The sequence below is a fragment of the Rhagoletis zephyria genome, unplaced genomic scaffold (assembly GCF_001687245.7).
Source record: "Rhagoletis zephyria isolate East Lansing unplaced genomic scaffold, Rhagoletis_zephyria_1.1 Rzeph_scaffold_00546, whole genome shotgun sequence".
Lineage (NCBI taxonomy): Eukaryota > Metazoa > Arthropoda > Insecta > Diptera > Tephritidae > Rhagoletis > Rhagoletis zephyria.
The window spans coordinates 156187-172998 of NW_016157630.1; the positions used below are offsets into that span (position 1 = coordinate 156187).

General features: G+C 34.6%; 3 protein-coding genes across 3 annotated transcripts in view; 1 reads left to right on the forward strand and 2 right to left on the reverse strand.

Moving 5' to 3' along the window:
* Window positions 1-1037: 1037 nt before the first annotated feature.
* Window positions 1038-3295, forward strand: LOC108360255 (uncharacterized). Its single transcript, XM_017612466.1, has 3 exons — window positions 1038-1122; window positions 1178-1358; window positions 1412-3295. Coding segments are annotated over exons 1-3 (756 nt in total). The 5' UTR covers window positions 1038-1120; the 3' UTR covers window positions 1985-3295.
* A 666-nt stretch (window positions 3296-3961) lies between these two features.
* LOC108360251 (putative nuclease HARBI1) lies at window positions 3962-5075 on the reverse strand. The gene is made up of 4 exons (XM_017612463.1): window positions 4966-5075; window positions 4481-4907; window positions 4144-4418; window positions 3962-4082 (listed from the first exon to the last, which is right to left on the reverse strand). Exons 1-4 carry the CDS (start codon window positions 5073-5075, stop codon window positions 3962-3964), a joined length of 933 nt encoding a protein of 310 aa, XP_017467952.1.
* Window positions 5076-6356: 1281 nt separating this feature from the next.
* The window catches only part of fusl (transmembrane protein fuseless), a 70826-nt gene continuing 60370 nt past the window's right edge, over window positions 6357-16812 (reverse strand). Inside the window, exons 5-6 of the mRNA XM_017612464.1 lie at window positions 6441-6624; window positions 6357-6382 (exon numbers count right to left, since the gene is read on the reverse strand). Coding sequence (XP_017467953.1) covers window positions 6357-6382; window positions 6441-6624 — 210 coding nt within the window. The remainder of the gene's footprint in view (window positions 6383-6440; window positions 6625-16812) is intronic.

Here is a 16812-nt window from a genome sequence, read left to right on the forward strand (position 1 = left end):
GTTCAAAATTTTCTGAAATATTAAGTTTTAAATTTTTCGAGGGTCTGACTTTTGACTCGTTATAGCAATAATATAAGCTTTCACAAAAAAAGTTATATACCATATAAATAAGAGCAAATGGCAGACCACGTCTGTATTTTTACTTTTTTGCTTTTTACATGCAATAATTAAAAATACTTTTTTAACAAAGGTCCAACTTCGAACTTCGAAAGCCCATATCTCGATATTGAAGGCTAACTTCGAAAAACGGAGAAATTAATTTTTTTACTTATGAATCAATCTCTTAAAAAAGTTGGTTTGGTCCAATACCCAGCCGAGTGCTCTACAGTGTAATCTTGTCTTGTTCGGATTTTTTATCGGTTAAAATAAAAAAAAAAACTCATATTTCTCTTAATTTTTTTTTTTTAATTTTAACCATCGATAACTTCCACTGTTTCAAAATATGTAGTACTGTCTAAAATTAAATTTTTTTCTAAATAAACTGATAGCTCATTTATTGCAATCGCATAAAAATGGTCGAAGTAAGTCGACTTTTCTGAAATACGGCCTTGAATTAATATTGTGTATGTACCGGACTTTCAGATTTTTTGAGCAGTGTGGCTAAGGAATTCTTCAATATTTATTCAAAATTGATATATACAATCGCTCTTCAGCAAAAAATTTGGTTTTCCAAAAATTTTAGGAAAATGGGGGTGACACCGCCCACTTATAACATATACATACGTGAATCTCAAAAACTACTTAACCGATCTCAACGAAATTTGGCATACACATTGTGATGGTCAAAATTTAAAAAATTAATAGAATTAGGGTTTTATTTTTTTTATTTTACCCGATAAAAAATCCCAACAGGCCAAGTCCGAAAATAGATTATTATCAGGGCTGTTGTAGAATCTGACCTTTATCGTAATCGGAATTGAAACCGATGAAAAATTCCCATTGGTGTCTTGCATTCCGATATTATCGGTTTTATGTTCGAATCGGAAATAAAGTCGGTTTTTTGTGTCATAGGAACCAATTTTATCGGTTTGCTTATCGGAAACAAACCAAGCAGTACATCGCTGTCAGAATTGTATTTTCGTTTTGTTATTTCGCATTCTGCAGGTTCTTATTTTGCTTTATGTGAGTATATTAATCAATAATTCATAGAAACATTAATTTTAAATTTTAATATTAGGGGAAAACACAAGAATAGCGTTCAAAATTCCATAATCGTGGAGTTTATGGAAAATAACCCCGACATCGCTAAGGGCTACACAAAACGAGATAAGGCACTCGTTAACGCTCTTTGGCAAGAACTGTCAAATTCTTTAAATAGCGCAGGCCCACCCCAAAAGGACGCTAATGGGTGGAAGAAGGTATATTGCATATTGTAGCCCCAATGAAAGTTCTACTATTTTATTGTTTTTAGGCATGGACTGAATGGAAAAGTGAGATAAGAAAAAAATTATCACACAACAAAAATGAAGCTCGAGCGACTGGTGGTGGGCCCTTCACTAAACATCAACTGACGCAATTGGAAGAATCAATCGTCCGTATATGTGGAATTGAACGTTCAGTTTATGGTGTTACAGGCGTTGCAATTGGTCACGTCGAACCTTCAGATGACCTTATCGAAGAAGTACTCGATGAAACGAACAGCGATATTCCGTCAACGTCATCAAAGCGACAAATGGAGCCTTCCAGTATTGGAAGCACTCCAAAAAGGCCAAGAGTGGAGAGCACAGCAGAGAGTTTAAAAAATTTTTTGAAAGAGGACAACGAAATAAAAATGGAAATGAATGAGAAATTGGATGAGCTAATAAAAATTGGCAATGAAAACGCAAAAAGTTTTACACATATTCATCGAGCAGTCGAAGACATGGTAGAATGTTGTACGCAAATATTAACCGTCATGGAAGAAAAGAATCAAATAGAAAAACAGCGACTAGACCTCAGCATCAAAAAATTTGATTTCCAAAGACAACTAAATGGTTATAACTAGGGTTGTGTGCTTAATTTTTTAGTTAAAAATTTAATAACTTACCGAATTACTTTTAATTTTTCACTAATCAAAACGGAATATAATCCTTTATCACAAACGAATTTATTCGAATTCGATTGGAGTGTATTCATAGTCAAAATTAAGTTGATGCTTAAAGTTAGTTGCAGCTTTTTGGCTTAAATTTTAATGGGTTATCGGTCAAAAGAGCTACATCTAACTTTAAATATCTACTTAATTTTGAATATTACTGCGCCCCATTGATAATATTTTCATTATTCAAATACTTTAAATACCTTATTTTGTTTTAAATAGTTCCTTTTCCCAGCTTTTCATATTTTTTGCATTTTAAACATATGTACATATATATGTATGTACCTACAAGCATAGGCAGTGGTTCGCAGCCAAAATGATAAACCCGACAAAATGTTTATTTTGTTAATATTCACTAAGTTTTTCTTAGCAGCTGAACTTGCACCTTATTACTACACTTTAATTTAATGCAAGACTGCATACCTGACATATTTCTAAAACATGTGATCAAATTTGCGACTTTTCCATTTTTTGTACAAAGTTTTGAATGTTGGTTATTATGGTTTTTGACGTTGTACTATGTACATAAAAAATTTAGTGAATATTAACAAAATAAACATTTTGTCGGGTTTATCATTTTGGCTGTGAGCTTCTGTACATATCGCACACCGTCTTCAAGAGAGACACAACTCAAAATTACACGTTCGTCAGAAAAGGCGAAAAACTATTTCTTAGCACATGCTAATCATATGGGCAAGGAGGACTTTACCTTAGGTTTTTCAACAAATTATAACAAAAATTTGCTACAGCTTTTGCTGAAAGGTAAATAAAAGCTCTGTGTACATTTTTAGTGCATTATTTCGAAAATGCCAAATTTTGAGTTGTGTCACTTTTGAAGATCGTGTGCGATATGTATGTATGTACATATATAGTTTATAATTTGAAAATTTAGCAACGGGGTGTATTATTCAAGTGATGATTGGCTTTATCGCAATCTTGGGTAAATGAATAATTAATTGACTGAAGAATTCATTTTTCCCGAATAAAGACAGCTTATTTATTAGTGATCTCAATTTAAATAATAAGAGTATTTAAACGTTGTAAACCGTACCTTGCGTTCTTAGTATAAGAAAAAATTTAAGAGTTTTTATTGTTTATGTACATATACTCGTACATACATACAATGTACAGCTTTGGTCAAAGATTTAGAACCAAAATTCAAAATAATATTGTTTGGAACTTACGTTTATTTATTTTTTTTTTAATAATATTCATTTAAAATCTAAATAAATCTATAACAAAAACCACATAAATAAAAGTTAATAGGTGTTGAGCATTTTCTTCCATATAAAAGTAGATTTTGTTCAAGCATTATATGGAAGAAAATGCTCAACACTTTTGGCAAAAAAAAATTTAGTTCTTAGGGACTAGAATTTGGCACTTTATAAGACTAATTATAATAAGAATTTAATGGGCTACAAGACTGCGTACCCAAAAATTGTCTAAAAATTCTGATTATAAAGTTTGTAATTTTTACTTTTTTTTTAAGTTTGATAAAATTTTTGTGAAACTTCCGCAAGCGTTTAATCTTTTATTGATGTGCTTTTTGTTATAGATTTATTTACATTTTAAATGAATATTATTAAAAATAAATAATTAAACGTAAGTTCCAAACAATATTATTTTGAATTTTGGTGCTAAATCTTTGACCACAGCTTTATGTATAAACACACGTGATACTTATGTAAGTATATATATTTGTAACATCTCAGGTACTTTGAAGTTAACATTTGAAATAAACAGATAATTTAGTTTCAATAACCAATTTTTGAAAAATTATTGCAAATTATTGGCTATTTCGTCTCTTATTCTCTTCCCTTCACTTTGTAGCGATGGATTCGATGGTTGTACAACATTGTCCACAGCAGGTTCATTTGGTTGGAGAGATTAATGTTGTAGCTTCTGCAGATATTGTGCAATGCACAGCACACGTTGACAATCTGTATTACTTTTTCCGGGGAATAGTGCAACGTCCCCAATAAACATCGAAAACGGCTTTTTAATACACCTACATATGTACGCATATTGTTAATTTTAATTCAATATCTTGGATTTGTAAATAAACAAACGCACCTATAGTACGCTCCACAATATTTCGAGCTGAAGAGTGCGCCATGTTGAACTTGTACTCTTTAGAGTTGTGCAATGCGTCTCTATATGGTGTCAAAAGGAAGGGCTCAATGCCATATCCACAATCTCCTAAAAGTCTTGATGCTCGATCGCCCGATTCGTACTCCCTAAGGAAACTTTGCCGTGCGTCATTAATATTCCAGATGAATGCATCGTGGCTGGAGCCTGGATACCGAGCATCTACCGCACGTATCTTCATAGCGCTGTCGCATATCTTTAGACGAAAGTAGAAACAAGTTGGGGGAAAACACGTTAAGCAAAATAGTTATTACTTACAATCATAGCATTCATGCTAAAATATCCTTTGCGATTAAAAAATAAATGCTCGTCCACACTAGGCTTTATAATTTTAATGTGTGTCCCATCGATGCAGCCAATGATAGAGGGAATCTTAAATTTGCTGTAGAAATAATTTCTCGATTTAAGCTTCTCATTGCTATCCATTGTAAGCTTCACCCAACGAGGGCAAATTAAACGTTCCATAATTTTCAGCACTTCACTCAGAACTAGTGACACTGTGCTTCTACCTAGGCTTATGCCAGAGTCATTCCCAACCGACCGCTGATAAGAACCTTCTGCTAGAAATCGCAAGACTGCCGCTAGCTTTAGCAATGGTGGAATGCTAGATGCAGGCAAGTGGGGTTTTACGATATCTAGCACCATAATGAATGCGTCTTTGTTCAGGCGATATTGTGCAATGAATCTGTATGATAATTGAGGCGTTACTAAAATTGTCGGGCTTAAAAAGGATATGTACTTACGCTGACTCTGGCAGCTCCAACGGATTGCTGCGGTCTCTTAAAATTTTCCGTTTCACCTTCTCAGAAACTTCTTCCTGCATCAATAAAAAAGCTGCTACAGCTGCGGCCATTGCTTTTTATTTAATTTTCACTTTTATTTAATTTTTTCAACAACTTTGTCAAAATCTTCACAAATGCAAATTGAAAAGAATTGAACTTAGCAAAACAGCTGATTCGAATATGGGTTTTGTGTATGTTCGAAAAGAGCCAAATCCAATTAGATTCTGTGACACCTTCTAAAATCGGAATTGGTTTGGAATTCCGACAATGGAGCAAATCCGGCTTGGTTTCCACAACAGCCCTGTATATGCCATTTTAAAGGCCTATGTATCCAAAAGTAGTCATTCAAAAACTCATAAATCTACAAATTCGTATTCTTTGACCTAAATCGACAGGTCGCGACCTCTAACTGACCTTTAAAAAATCTATAAAAATAGGCGATAATATTTCTCATAAAAACGAATAAAATTAGGGGGTAGGGTCTTGAAATTTCCAAAAAAAATCATTTTCGATGGGCACCCTAAGGTACATACAAGAAAGGCGGGCCTCCATAGCATACGTATCCGTATGCGTGCGTTTGACATTTACGCTTAGAAATTAAAATTCTTAAAATTTTTTTACATTTCCATCCGTTGCTATGTAGGTGCTTTCATAAAAATTTGTATATTAAATTTTTTCTGTGAAACGCACGCTTACGTATATGCATGCTGTGGGGATCCGCCTTAACTCTAGGGGAAAAGTAACAATCGTCTACCGTATATCGATGACTGAGTGGAAGATCGACCTATCTCGGCAGCCAGTTCGAAATCGCCCTATCTCAGAAAATTTTTGAACAATGCTCTATCTCAGAAAACCTTTCAAGAATGCCCTACTTCAGAATTTGATTGAAAAACGCCCTATCTCGGAATTTAGTTGAAGAGCGCCCTATCTCAGCTACCGAATCAAAATCGCCCTATTTCAGCTTATTTTCAATGTATTTTCATTTGAGATAGCGGGTTTTTGAACCGAATTCTGAGATAGGGCGTTATTCAACCAAATTCTTAGATATAGTGTTTTTCAATAAAATTCCGAAAAAGGGCGTTTTTCAATCAAATTCTGAAGTAGGGCGTTCTTGAAAAGTTTTCTGAGATAGGGCGTTTTTGAACTGGCTGCCGAGATAGGTCGATCTTCCACCAGCCATCGATATACAGCCTGTAGAGTACATGATAGAGAAAAGCTAAGATTTCTCTATTCTAACTCTAGCTGGGTGATTATCTCCTAGAGTTGCTGTACCGAGTAAACTTAATTGAGAGGGGAAATTTTTATATTTTAGTTTAACTCTGGAGAGATTTTTGTGCCGTGTACGCTTAGCTTTATGCTTGCGATGAACGTACGACGACTGAACGCGAATGAGGCACCGGATAAAGATTTTTATTACGAACAGTTGCAATACTTACCAGGATATACGTATATATCTAGTAGATTCCAAATTCCGCGCCAGACATTTACAGCTCCAAAAAACATGAGGAAATAGAACATGTCACATATAACCAATTTTAAAATACCGTCCATTTTTTTGCAAACGCAACGTATAATGGGTTTGATTACGAATGTGATGAATACAGTTATGTAGCCGAGCATCTAAAAAAGAAAGTTTTATCAATATGTGTGTATAAAAATAACTACAGAAACATAAGTATGTGTGTATATATGGTTCAAATATCCTTGAACATACAAGTTTATTTCCAACAAACATACGGGATATTGCCGCCCCGCATAGGAGTATTTGCATAGTAAAACCGATCAAAAGTATTTTATGTGTTTTTTTACTAAGTAATGAAATAAAACCTCAAACGATGTAATGATGGGTTTTGCGACATTCCTACTTGTAATTTAGTATTTTGACGTGTACCAAACTCGACGTCAAACAGTCCGGACGTGTAAATCAATTTGCCCTGAGGACGGTTACCGAAGCGTAACCGAAATATATCGGAAACAAAAGACTAAAAACCTTGTGTTTTCGTAAATTTTTCTAAATTGACTTCGAGCCGCCAAAATACTAAACTAAAGGCGGGTTCACCGTTCGTGTCCGGACAACTTTTTATTTGCTATCAAAACATTTTTGCCGGAAAGGGCGCTAAAGTACGGTTCACCGTTCACTTCGGCACATTTTATTTTGTTCTGAAGCAAACAGCTGATGATATTGTTGCCTACATACGATTTTGAGGGTAAATAACACATGCGATTCGGTGCAAACGCATATTAAGGAGAACGCGGCAACCCGAGTCATCAAGTAGTTCGCACAGAAACTCGAAATCAATTTAATTCGAACAAAGAGTGTTCAACAGATTTTTGTCGCGGTTTCAGTGAGACAAAGGTCGCGTTCATAAGATGTAGCTGTTTAGCTCATCTGCTACGAAACTGCTGGCAACTGTTGAACCCAACAATTACGTTTTAGAAACGGCTTGATGAATATGCTGCCAAATGAACAGCTGATAAATGTAAACAAATGAAATTGCAACAAATAGAGATAGTTGCGCCGATACTATTTAGAATTCAACACTGAGCTGCCGCCGTGTTGAAAAAATCGTTCAATGTTACAATGAATTAAACAGTGTAAAATTATATAGCAAACATCTTAAAAACATCTATTTAGAAACGTAGTATTATTGTAAAATATTTTAGTTACTTTATCACGTCAGTAATATAAAATATAAAAAATTTGTTTGCAACTGCCACCTAACAAAGCGGCGTTAAATTTAATATAAGCGGCGTAAGTCTTATCGATCAGCTGTTTAGGCTAAGCACAATACGTTGAGTTCAGGTAGCGTAAAAATTTTCCGCTGGAAAAAATGGCGGAAAGTTGCCAATGTTAGACTGAGCGTAACTACTCAACTGTGCGTTTCTAAGAGAAACAGCCAACGGTTACCCAACAGCTACGACTTATGAACGCGCCCAAAGTGGCAAAGGATCGCGTAAAATTACTAACAGAAAGTGTCCGGATACGAACGGTGAATCCGCCTTAACACCCTTATTTTGCAACTCTGTCTTTTTCAACGTCTGGTATTTTAAACAAGTTTGAAAATATTTCATTTTTTATTTAAAGAGTAGAAAAGTAGTAAAAGTGGAGTAGTAGGAAAGTATACGCTTACTCACAGACTATAAAAACCATAGCTCAATGATATTCTCATTATATTGTTTTATACCTGAGCGCACTTGTGCACAAGGGTATATTAACTTTGTTCACATAACGGTTGTTTGTAACAGCCAAAGCGAATCGAGATAGATATAGACATATACACAAATGCTCAGAATGAATAGAGAAGTCGATTAACCCATGTTTGTCTGTCCGTCCGCCCGTGTACACGATAACTCCAGCAAAAATTGAGATATCTAAACGAAATTTGGTATGTAGGTTTCCACTTATCCATCAATACCAACCTATTGAAAATGGGCGAAATCAGACAAAAACCACGCCCACATCACATATAACGGCAATTTAGAGAAATACGAAATCTTCGATAAATCAGTAAATAAATATTAAAGCTAATTTATTCAAAATTTATGCTTGCAACCATTCTTTACCAAGAAATACGTCTACGACAAAATTTTGGAAAATGGGTGTGGCACCGCCCACTTATGATCACATATATGTATCTCGGTAACCGTTTTACCAATTTGTACCAAACTCGGTAAGGTTATTGTGCTTGCCACATAAAAGAAAAATTATGAAAATTATTGAAATCGGACTAAAATTACGGCCGGTAAATTTCAGAAATGCTTTAAACTTCAATATTTCGTTATTTAAGGACGCAAATTTACTCAAAATTGATACACCCCGGCATCGGCGTAGCCAGAATGAAATTTAGGGGGGGGCTCGACCCTATTAAGCTTGCATTTCAGGGTACTATTTTATATATATGTATATAAGGAAAATTTGAAAGTTAGGGGGGCCCCCCCCTACCTGCCTACGACCATGCACCCCGGCTAACCAAGTAGCGGTTGCTTTCGGAAAGGTGAAAAACATATATTTAATACTTGCGCCGGGTATTTAATGTTCGACTTTCTTACTTGTTATCATTAATGTTAAGCATTTTTGCAAAACATTTTGTTAAACAATAATGCTTAAAATTGAAGATAAAAATAGAATAAAAGTGTTGTGTTATAACTCGTACTATGGTTTTTACAGTGTAGCAAATGAAAGCAACAAGCGCAGGTTTGTGCATTTTACAAAAATTTCGTAAAAAAACAAAGAATTTTTACGAATTTTTTTAGTAAAGCGTACGAACGCATTCGTTAAATATACTAAAGATATCATGTCTCATATTTTCGTAGTATGTACGAAAACGGTTTTGTACAGTTAACGAAAACTTTCGTGGCTAAAAATGACGAAAAATTTCGTAATATGTACGCCAGTTTTCGTTATATTTATGCAGATTTTATTTTCAGTGTACACACACTCCGATGTTCCGACCGTGACTAATTTACGTGCCCCGTGGGGAGTTATGAAGCTAGAAAGAGCGCCAGCGTGCTCCAAGCACTACAGGACATTTTTTTTTCAACTAGAAATGGCCTTGACCCCATGTACCTAATTAAGGGTTAATATAAGTCAAAAGTTAATTTTTTATCAGTGAGGTAGTAGCTTTGTTTGAAAGAAATGAAGTAATTTTAAGTGAATTTGGTAATTCCTTCTCAGTATTTATAACAATATGTTGCTATTTTTGATTATAAACTCACTATGTCCTTTTACTTTCAAGAATATTTCATTTAACATTCTTATTTCAGTATTCCACTTTTATACTCATTTTTTCTTGCAAATTACTGAAATATATTTATATTTATAACTGAATAAATGTAGTATTTTTACATACTATATTTTCTCCAACACTATATATTACGCCGATCGAAAAAATTGTACAATACTATCTAATATAGTACGGTTTGCAACCCTAGCAGGCACCGAGGTACCAACGAAATTGCAGTATTTTTTCGAAAGTCCGTAAAGTTTTGGGTAAACAGTTTTCATTTCCTCCCAAGCGTCGGTGATACTCCGCTTTAGTTCTAGGACTTGACAATTGAAATAAAAACCCATTTCATCTTGTTTGAGACACAAATCATCATCCTTTCGCCTTCGTTTGTTCACGAGAGATTTATGAGGGGTCCAAAGGTCGAACTCATTTTTACTGATTCTAGTGACGAATCCCTACCCGGTTCCATGAGATCATCTGCGCACACTTTTTCCTTTCGTAAGAGCTATTTACTGAGGCCAGTACTAACGAATTTTTAAAACAAAATTTTTTCAATCTCGGGTCGAGTAAAGTTGATACAGCTAGCAAAAAAGAATGTTCGATGGATGGATTTTAGACAACAGAATTCATATTTCTTGAAAATATTTTTACGATTATTCTACAATAAATCGATTAATAATCGAGTAATGAAACACAACTAACTAACAAAAATAATCGATTAATTTAACCAATGATTAATCGCTGCCATCTCTGCAAGAGTGTCATAATCCAAAATAAATAAAATAAAATAAAAAACTTTTTAATATACAACGCTTTTATAAATGGACTCCAAAGTAGAAAATAATATTTCTCAGTCCCACAGAATTTGTTTTTGATAACTTTTAATTTTGAAATTTTAGCAAAAGTCATTATAAACAATTAATGACATTGAAAACGAAAAACGTAGAGCGCATGCAGTACAAAGCATTCGATTTCATTGACAATAGTCAAACTACATAACATTCTACAGCGAAAGTACAAATTTGAGATCGATTTTAAGCGGTCGTTATTCATATGCCCACATACATACATATGTTACTTTTCATATCAATTCAAGTGTATTACATGCGCCCCACGCTTTTCATTTTCAATGTCATTGATTGTTTATAATGACTTTTGCTAAAATTTCAAAATCAAAAGTTACATACATACATATAGCAGCAGTTTATTTCATTTAAAGAAATGGCGTGTCGTCCATTTCCGCTGTGACGTATATAAATAGTGCATATATTTAGGCGCAATATTTAACTTCTTCTGGCGGGGCGACATCTAGAGTCTTCTAATTGTATCTCCTTGAGGTTCATATCTAGACTAGGTCGATATATAGAATTTGCCACAAATAGCTTTGCTACATTTATAGTATATGGTGGTCTGGACATACAACATTGCAAGTTGCTAAAAGCGTTGTAAAAAATATCGAGTTAAGTAAGCAGAAATGATCGCAACATGTTCTTTTATGTTGTGTACAAAATTTCGTAGCTTTACCGATGACCAGTGCCTCACTAGAACAAAATATGTATGCATTATTACAATGTGTATACATATGTGTAAACCCAAAAAATTTAAGCTGTTTTTCTCGAATTTTAGATTTTTTGGATTATAATACCCTTGCAGCAAATGCGCGATACCTTTATTTGGCTTTTTATAGTTTACTGAGTTTCATTATTTAACAAGTGCTTCTCTAAATATGTAAATGTTTTCCAAATACATAAGATGTATAGTTTACCATCATATACTACGTTTATACGCATGCATAAGTCGCTTTAATGCATTTCGCCGCGATTCAAAACATATGTATATACTGAATTTCAATTCGCTTTGAAAGAGCGAAGTGTTTTGGCTCACACTCCATTTCAAATCGGTAGTTTATTTCTCCAGACAGTTAGAAAGAGTGTATAAACACCGCTCTCACTCAAAGCGAATTGGAGATCAGCTGTTCCGCTCAAATTCCAAATAATCGCATCAGTATTTAAAAGCTGATTAATAATAATCGTTCTTTTTCTTTGCCACGATTTTATAATGCCGAATAAAACTAGATTTTTATCACTTTCCATTATGTTAACTTATAAAATGTCAAATGAAAACAGCTGATTTAGTTTGCTTTTGAAGACGGTTACTTTGATGCCGATATAAAGCCGTAAGTATAAACACTTGAGCGAAATGTGTACGGAGTCAATGCGCTTTCAATTAAGTCGATTATTCTGTGCGTATAAACGTAGTAATAGTTTCGCTAAAGCAACGCATTATTGCTTGGCATAACTGAAATAGCACGCACATATATGTGTGTATATTCCTATATACATACCAAGCCTGCAAATAAACGTAAATTTTGCCGACAGTGCAGTTTAGTTAAATTTTCCGTATCCGAAAACGCATACAAAAAACTCCTACAGTTACCATCAATTTTCGTATCCGGAAAAAGTTCGAAAAAGGTGATGTCATTTGAAAGCATTAATTGTATTTTATTTGCTCAAGCTAAACATATGAAAGCATGCATGCGTAGTCGGCAGTGGCTGAGCGTGCAGAGGAGTGTGCCGCTATTTGTTAGCTTCCAGAAGGTACCGGGTTCGAATTCCGTAAGGCGCTTCCTAATTTTATTTTATTTCTTTTGAACCATGAAAAAGTATCTGTGAAGTGCAGAAGGAAAGCGTATGAACGAAAAGTTAAATCAGACAAATTACTTTTCTGTACTTACGTTTCTGCCGCACACTTTTGTGGGAAAAGGGATCATTAAAGGATCCGGAAATGGAATCGGTAAACGGACAAAAATCCGGTTTTCATCGACTTTTTTTCTGTTTTCGGATTTTTTGCTGGCTGGGTACCTCTGCATGTATTTTCTGGTAGTTACTTGCATGAAAACTTTTTTATAGATAAATAACGCAATTTTTTAAGAAATATCCAAATTTCTCAACAAGGGCTCCATAGATGATTTTGGTTCTGGCTCGGAATATCTTCTCTTTTGTCCTAGAATACAATCTTGAAAAAATATCGTGGTTGTTTTGAATTTTGATAATAACTTGTTTATGCTCCCCTTGCATAATTACACTGTGAGACAAATGGTAGGGGTTAGTGATCGGGAAGGGTTCAAACTACCGGGGAAAGTTATATCGGTAAAAAAGAAGTTATACGTGTCCCGGCGTTTCGCTGGGTCACGTCTAGGCAGGGGCGCACCCAGGAATATATTTTAGGGGGGGTTTTATATTTCTGAAGATATATCACCGGAAAATACTGAAAATTTGCTTGATAATGCGCTCTTTAAAATACATTTATGCAAGTTTTATGTACAGTATGTAATAAATAAATAAACGTTTTAAAATTCATAAACTGCACTTTATGTACATAAGATTAACAGAACTCAAACACTTTTAACTGACTTCAAAAAAGGGGAGGCTATCAATTCGCCGGAATACATAACTTTTTTACCACGTGAACCGATTTCAATAATCCTTTTTTTATTGGAAAGATGGTACCCGTAATTTGGTTTAGAGATCCGATGATTGGATCACGAAGAAATTAACGGTACCCCTAAATTTGTGTATGAGAATTGAAGTCGGTTGTGTTCTTATAAAACGACGGACGAGAAATGGAAAAGAAAAATTCTTCTACCAAATTTTCATAAATCAGTTTGCAGCTCTCAAGAAAAAAATGCTCGTATATTTATTTCCTCATGAAAATTTACAGCAAAAGCAAAGCGCTTTTTCAAGCAACAGAAATTATAATAAATATTTCTTATAATTTCCTTGAGGTTGTATTTGAGGTTATTAGCTTTAGGGGGGGGTTTGAACCCCAAAACCCACCCCTTGTGTGCGCTAATGCGTCCAGGAATCGAGATATATATATAATTATCATATAGGGGAAATTGTCACCTTTGGTGGTCTTTTTTTGACATAACTCGAGAACCACTAGTCCGATTTTGCTCAAACAAATTTAAAAAAATTAAAAATTACAATTCCTTTAATCTGTTAATATAACGTTTTTCTATATAATCAACAGTTTTAAAAAAATTTAATATTTTAGGCAAAAAATATTTTTTTTCTTCATACATTTATTTTTACCGGCAAAGCTGTTGATTATATAGAAAAACGTTATATGAACAGATTAAAGGAATTGTAATTTTTAATTTTTTTAAATTCGTTTGAGCAAAATCAGACTAGTGGTTCTCGAGTTATGTCAATCAAATAAAACCCCTCTTTGAGGTAAATATTTCGAGTGACGAAAGCTGAACTAGTTAGAAACACAAAATTTATGTTAACAATTTCGTGACGAAAATTATACGCATTTTTTAACTGCCCTGGAAACTGACGCAAAATAGTTTTATTCACACGAATCGCTGCTAAAAGTTTTATTTTTATACCCGAGCGCACTTGTGCACAAGGGTATATTAATTTTGTTCACATAACGGTTGTTTGTAACAGCCAAAACGAATCGAGATAGATATAGACAAATGTATACATAAATGATCAGGATGAAAAAAGAAATCGATTAAGCCATGTCTGTCTGTCCGTCCGTCTGTCCGTCTGTCCGTCTGTCCGTCTACACGATAACTCGAGCAAAAATTGAGATATCTCAACGAAATTTGGTATGTAGGTTTCCCTTAATCCAAGGTAGGTTGGTATTGAAAATGGGCGAAATCGGACTTTAACCACGCCCACTTCCCATATAACGGTAATTTCCAGAAATATGAAAACTGCGTTTTTTTAGTACACACTGCAGATAATTCACTCAAAATTGATATTTACAATAATTTTCAGACGAGAAATAAGAATATTATAAATTTTTGGAAAATGGGCGTAGCCACGCCCACTTATGGTTACATGTGTATATATCGGTAACCGCTGCACCAATTTTTTCCAGACTTAGCACAGTTGTTGGCCTTGATACAGCATACTAAATGGCCGAAAATTTTAAAAATCGGACAATGACCACGCCCACATCCCATATAACGGTAACTTTCGGAAATACGAAAACTGCGATATTTTAGTAACTGCTGAAGATTATTCACTCAAAATTGATATTTGCAACAACTTTTAGACGAAAAATAAGTAATATTAAAGCTAATTTATTCAAAATTGACGCTTTCAACAATTCTTTATGAGGAAATACGTTCATGATAAAATTTTGGAAAATGGGCATGGCACCGCCCACTTATGATCACATATATGTATCTCGGTAACCGTTCTACCAAGTTGTACCAAACTCGGTATGGTTATTGTGCTTGCCACATAAAAGAAAAGTGTTGAAAATTATTGAAATCGAACTAAAATTACGGCCGCTTATCATATAACGGTAAATTTCAGAAATGCTTGAAACTGCAATATTTCGAAATTTAAGGACGCTAATTTACTCAAAATTGATACACCCCGGCTTACGATCTAGCGGTAGGTTTCGGAAAGGTGAAGCAACATATATTTAAGACTTGCGCCGGTTATTTAATATTCGGCTCCACCCGAACTTAGACTTTCTTACTTGTTTTATTTTGTGTTTCTAAGAGTAGGCAGAACTTTGCAACGTTACGAATAAATAAAACTAGTTTGCATATAATTTTCGTCACGAAATTGATATAAATCTTGTGTTTCTAGTTCAGCTTTCGTCACTCGAAATATTTACCTCAAAGAGGTGTTTTATTTGTTACCAATTATTTAGGGATAGCAAATGAAAAATCAACTAAACTCCAAACAAAAATCTAAAGGCCTTATTCAAAAAAACAAAACAGATTTAAAGAGCTCTATAAAGTGACATTTTCATACAAATTTTCTATTTATAAAGCATTTATTTTATTTATTTATTTTTTATGAATTTGGGTGTAAATGTTTTATTTTTCTTAAATAAATTTCTAAAAACGCTATCTAAATTTAACTGATTTATTGAAATATTTAACACTGAATTCAATTCCATTGTACCATATAATTTTTCAAATACAGAATAAAGCGACAAAGGATGGTCATATCCTTCGTATCAAAGAAAAAAATAATATATAAAAATTAAAAAAAAAACGCGTAAAGAAGCATAAGTTCGAGCGAAAACGAACTTTATATACCCGCCGCAGGTATCAAATATCGTCGTTTCAACTTTCTCTAAACTACATTTGCATGATAAGCAGGGTGGTTTTTTTCTAAATATTTCAAACTTTTTCGATAATATACTGAATTAGAGTTAATGAAATAATTGAACCAAGTTTGGTAGAAATCTACTTACATACACCTTGTAGTGATAAAGTTGGTGGTGCCCCATTCCTATAAGTCTATAGCAGTCTTATTTATTGTTAGGAGATTGTTGTAACTATTAACTTGGAGTAAATTAGCGTGCTCAGTTACTGAAATATCGGAGCTTTCGGATGTCTGAAATTTACCGTTATACGAGAAGTGGATGTAATTTTGGTCCGATTTGAATAATTTTCAACGAATTTCTTTCTCGTACTAAGGTTATTGAGTGCACCGGTAGAAATTGATAAATCGGTTACCGAGATGCACATTTGTGGTCATAAGAGTGGCGCCACGCCCATTATCCAAAAATTTATAATATTCTAATTTTCTGCTAAGTGGTTATTGCATTCCCAGCAATGGGTTGTGCGCTGGGCTTGGGACCCGCTACGTAAAAACCACTTCCATTGAAGAAGCAAGGCAAACCCTCGGATGAGACCCCCTCTTATGATGACGACACGGCAAACGTTTAAAGGACTACGATTTGAGGGCATGCACCTGGAATGTCCGGACCCTTAATGGGGAAGGTGCCTCTGCCCGGCTGGTTGATGTCCTCGTAAGGACAAAAGCTGACATCACCGCCATCCAAGAAATGCGTTGGACGGGGCAAGGCAAGCAATGTCTGGGGCCTTGCGACGTCTATACAGTGGCCACGTAAAGGATCGCAAATTCGGTGTTGGATTTGTGGTGGGAGAAAAACTCCGTCGCCGAGTACTGTCGTTCACCCCGGTGGACGAGCGTCTAGCCACAATCCGCATCAAAGCGAGATTCTTCAACATCTCGCTCATCTGCGCCCATGCCCCGACGGAAGAGAAGGATGAGGCATCCAAGGATCTCTTCTA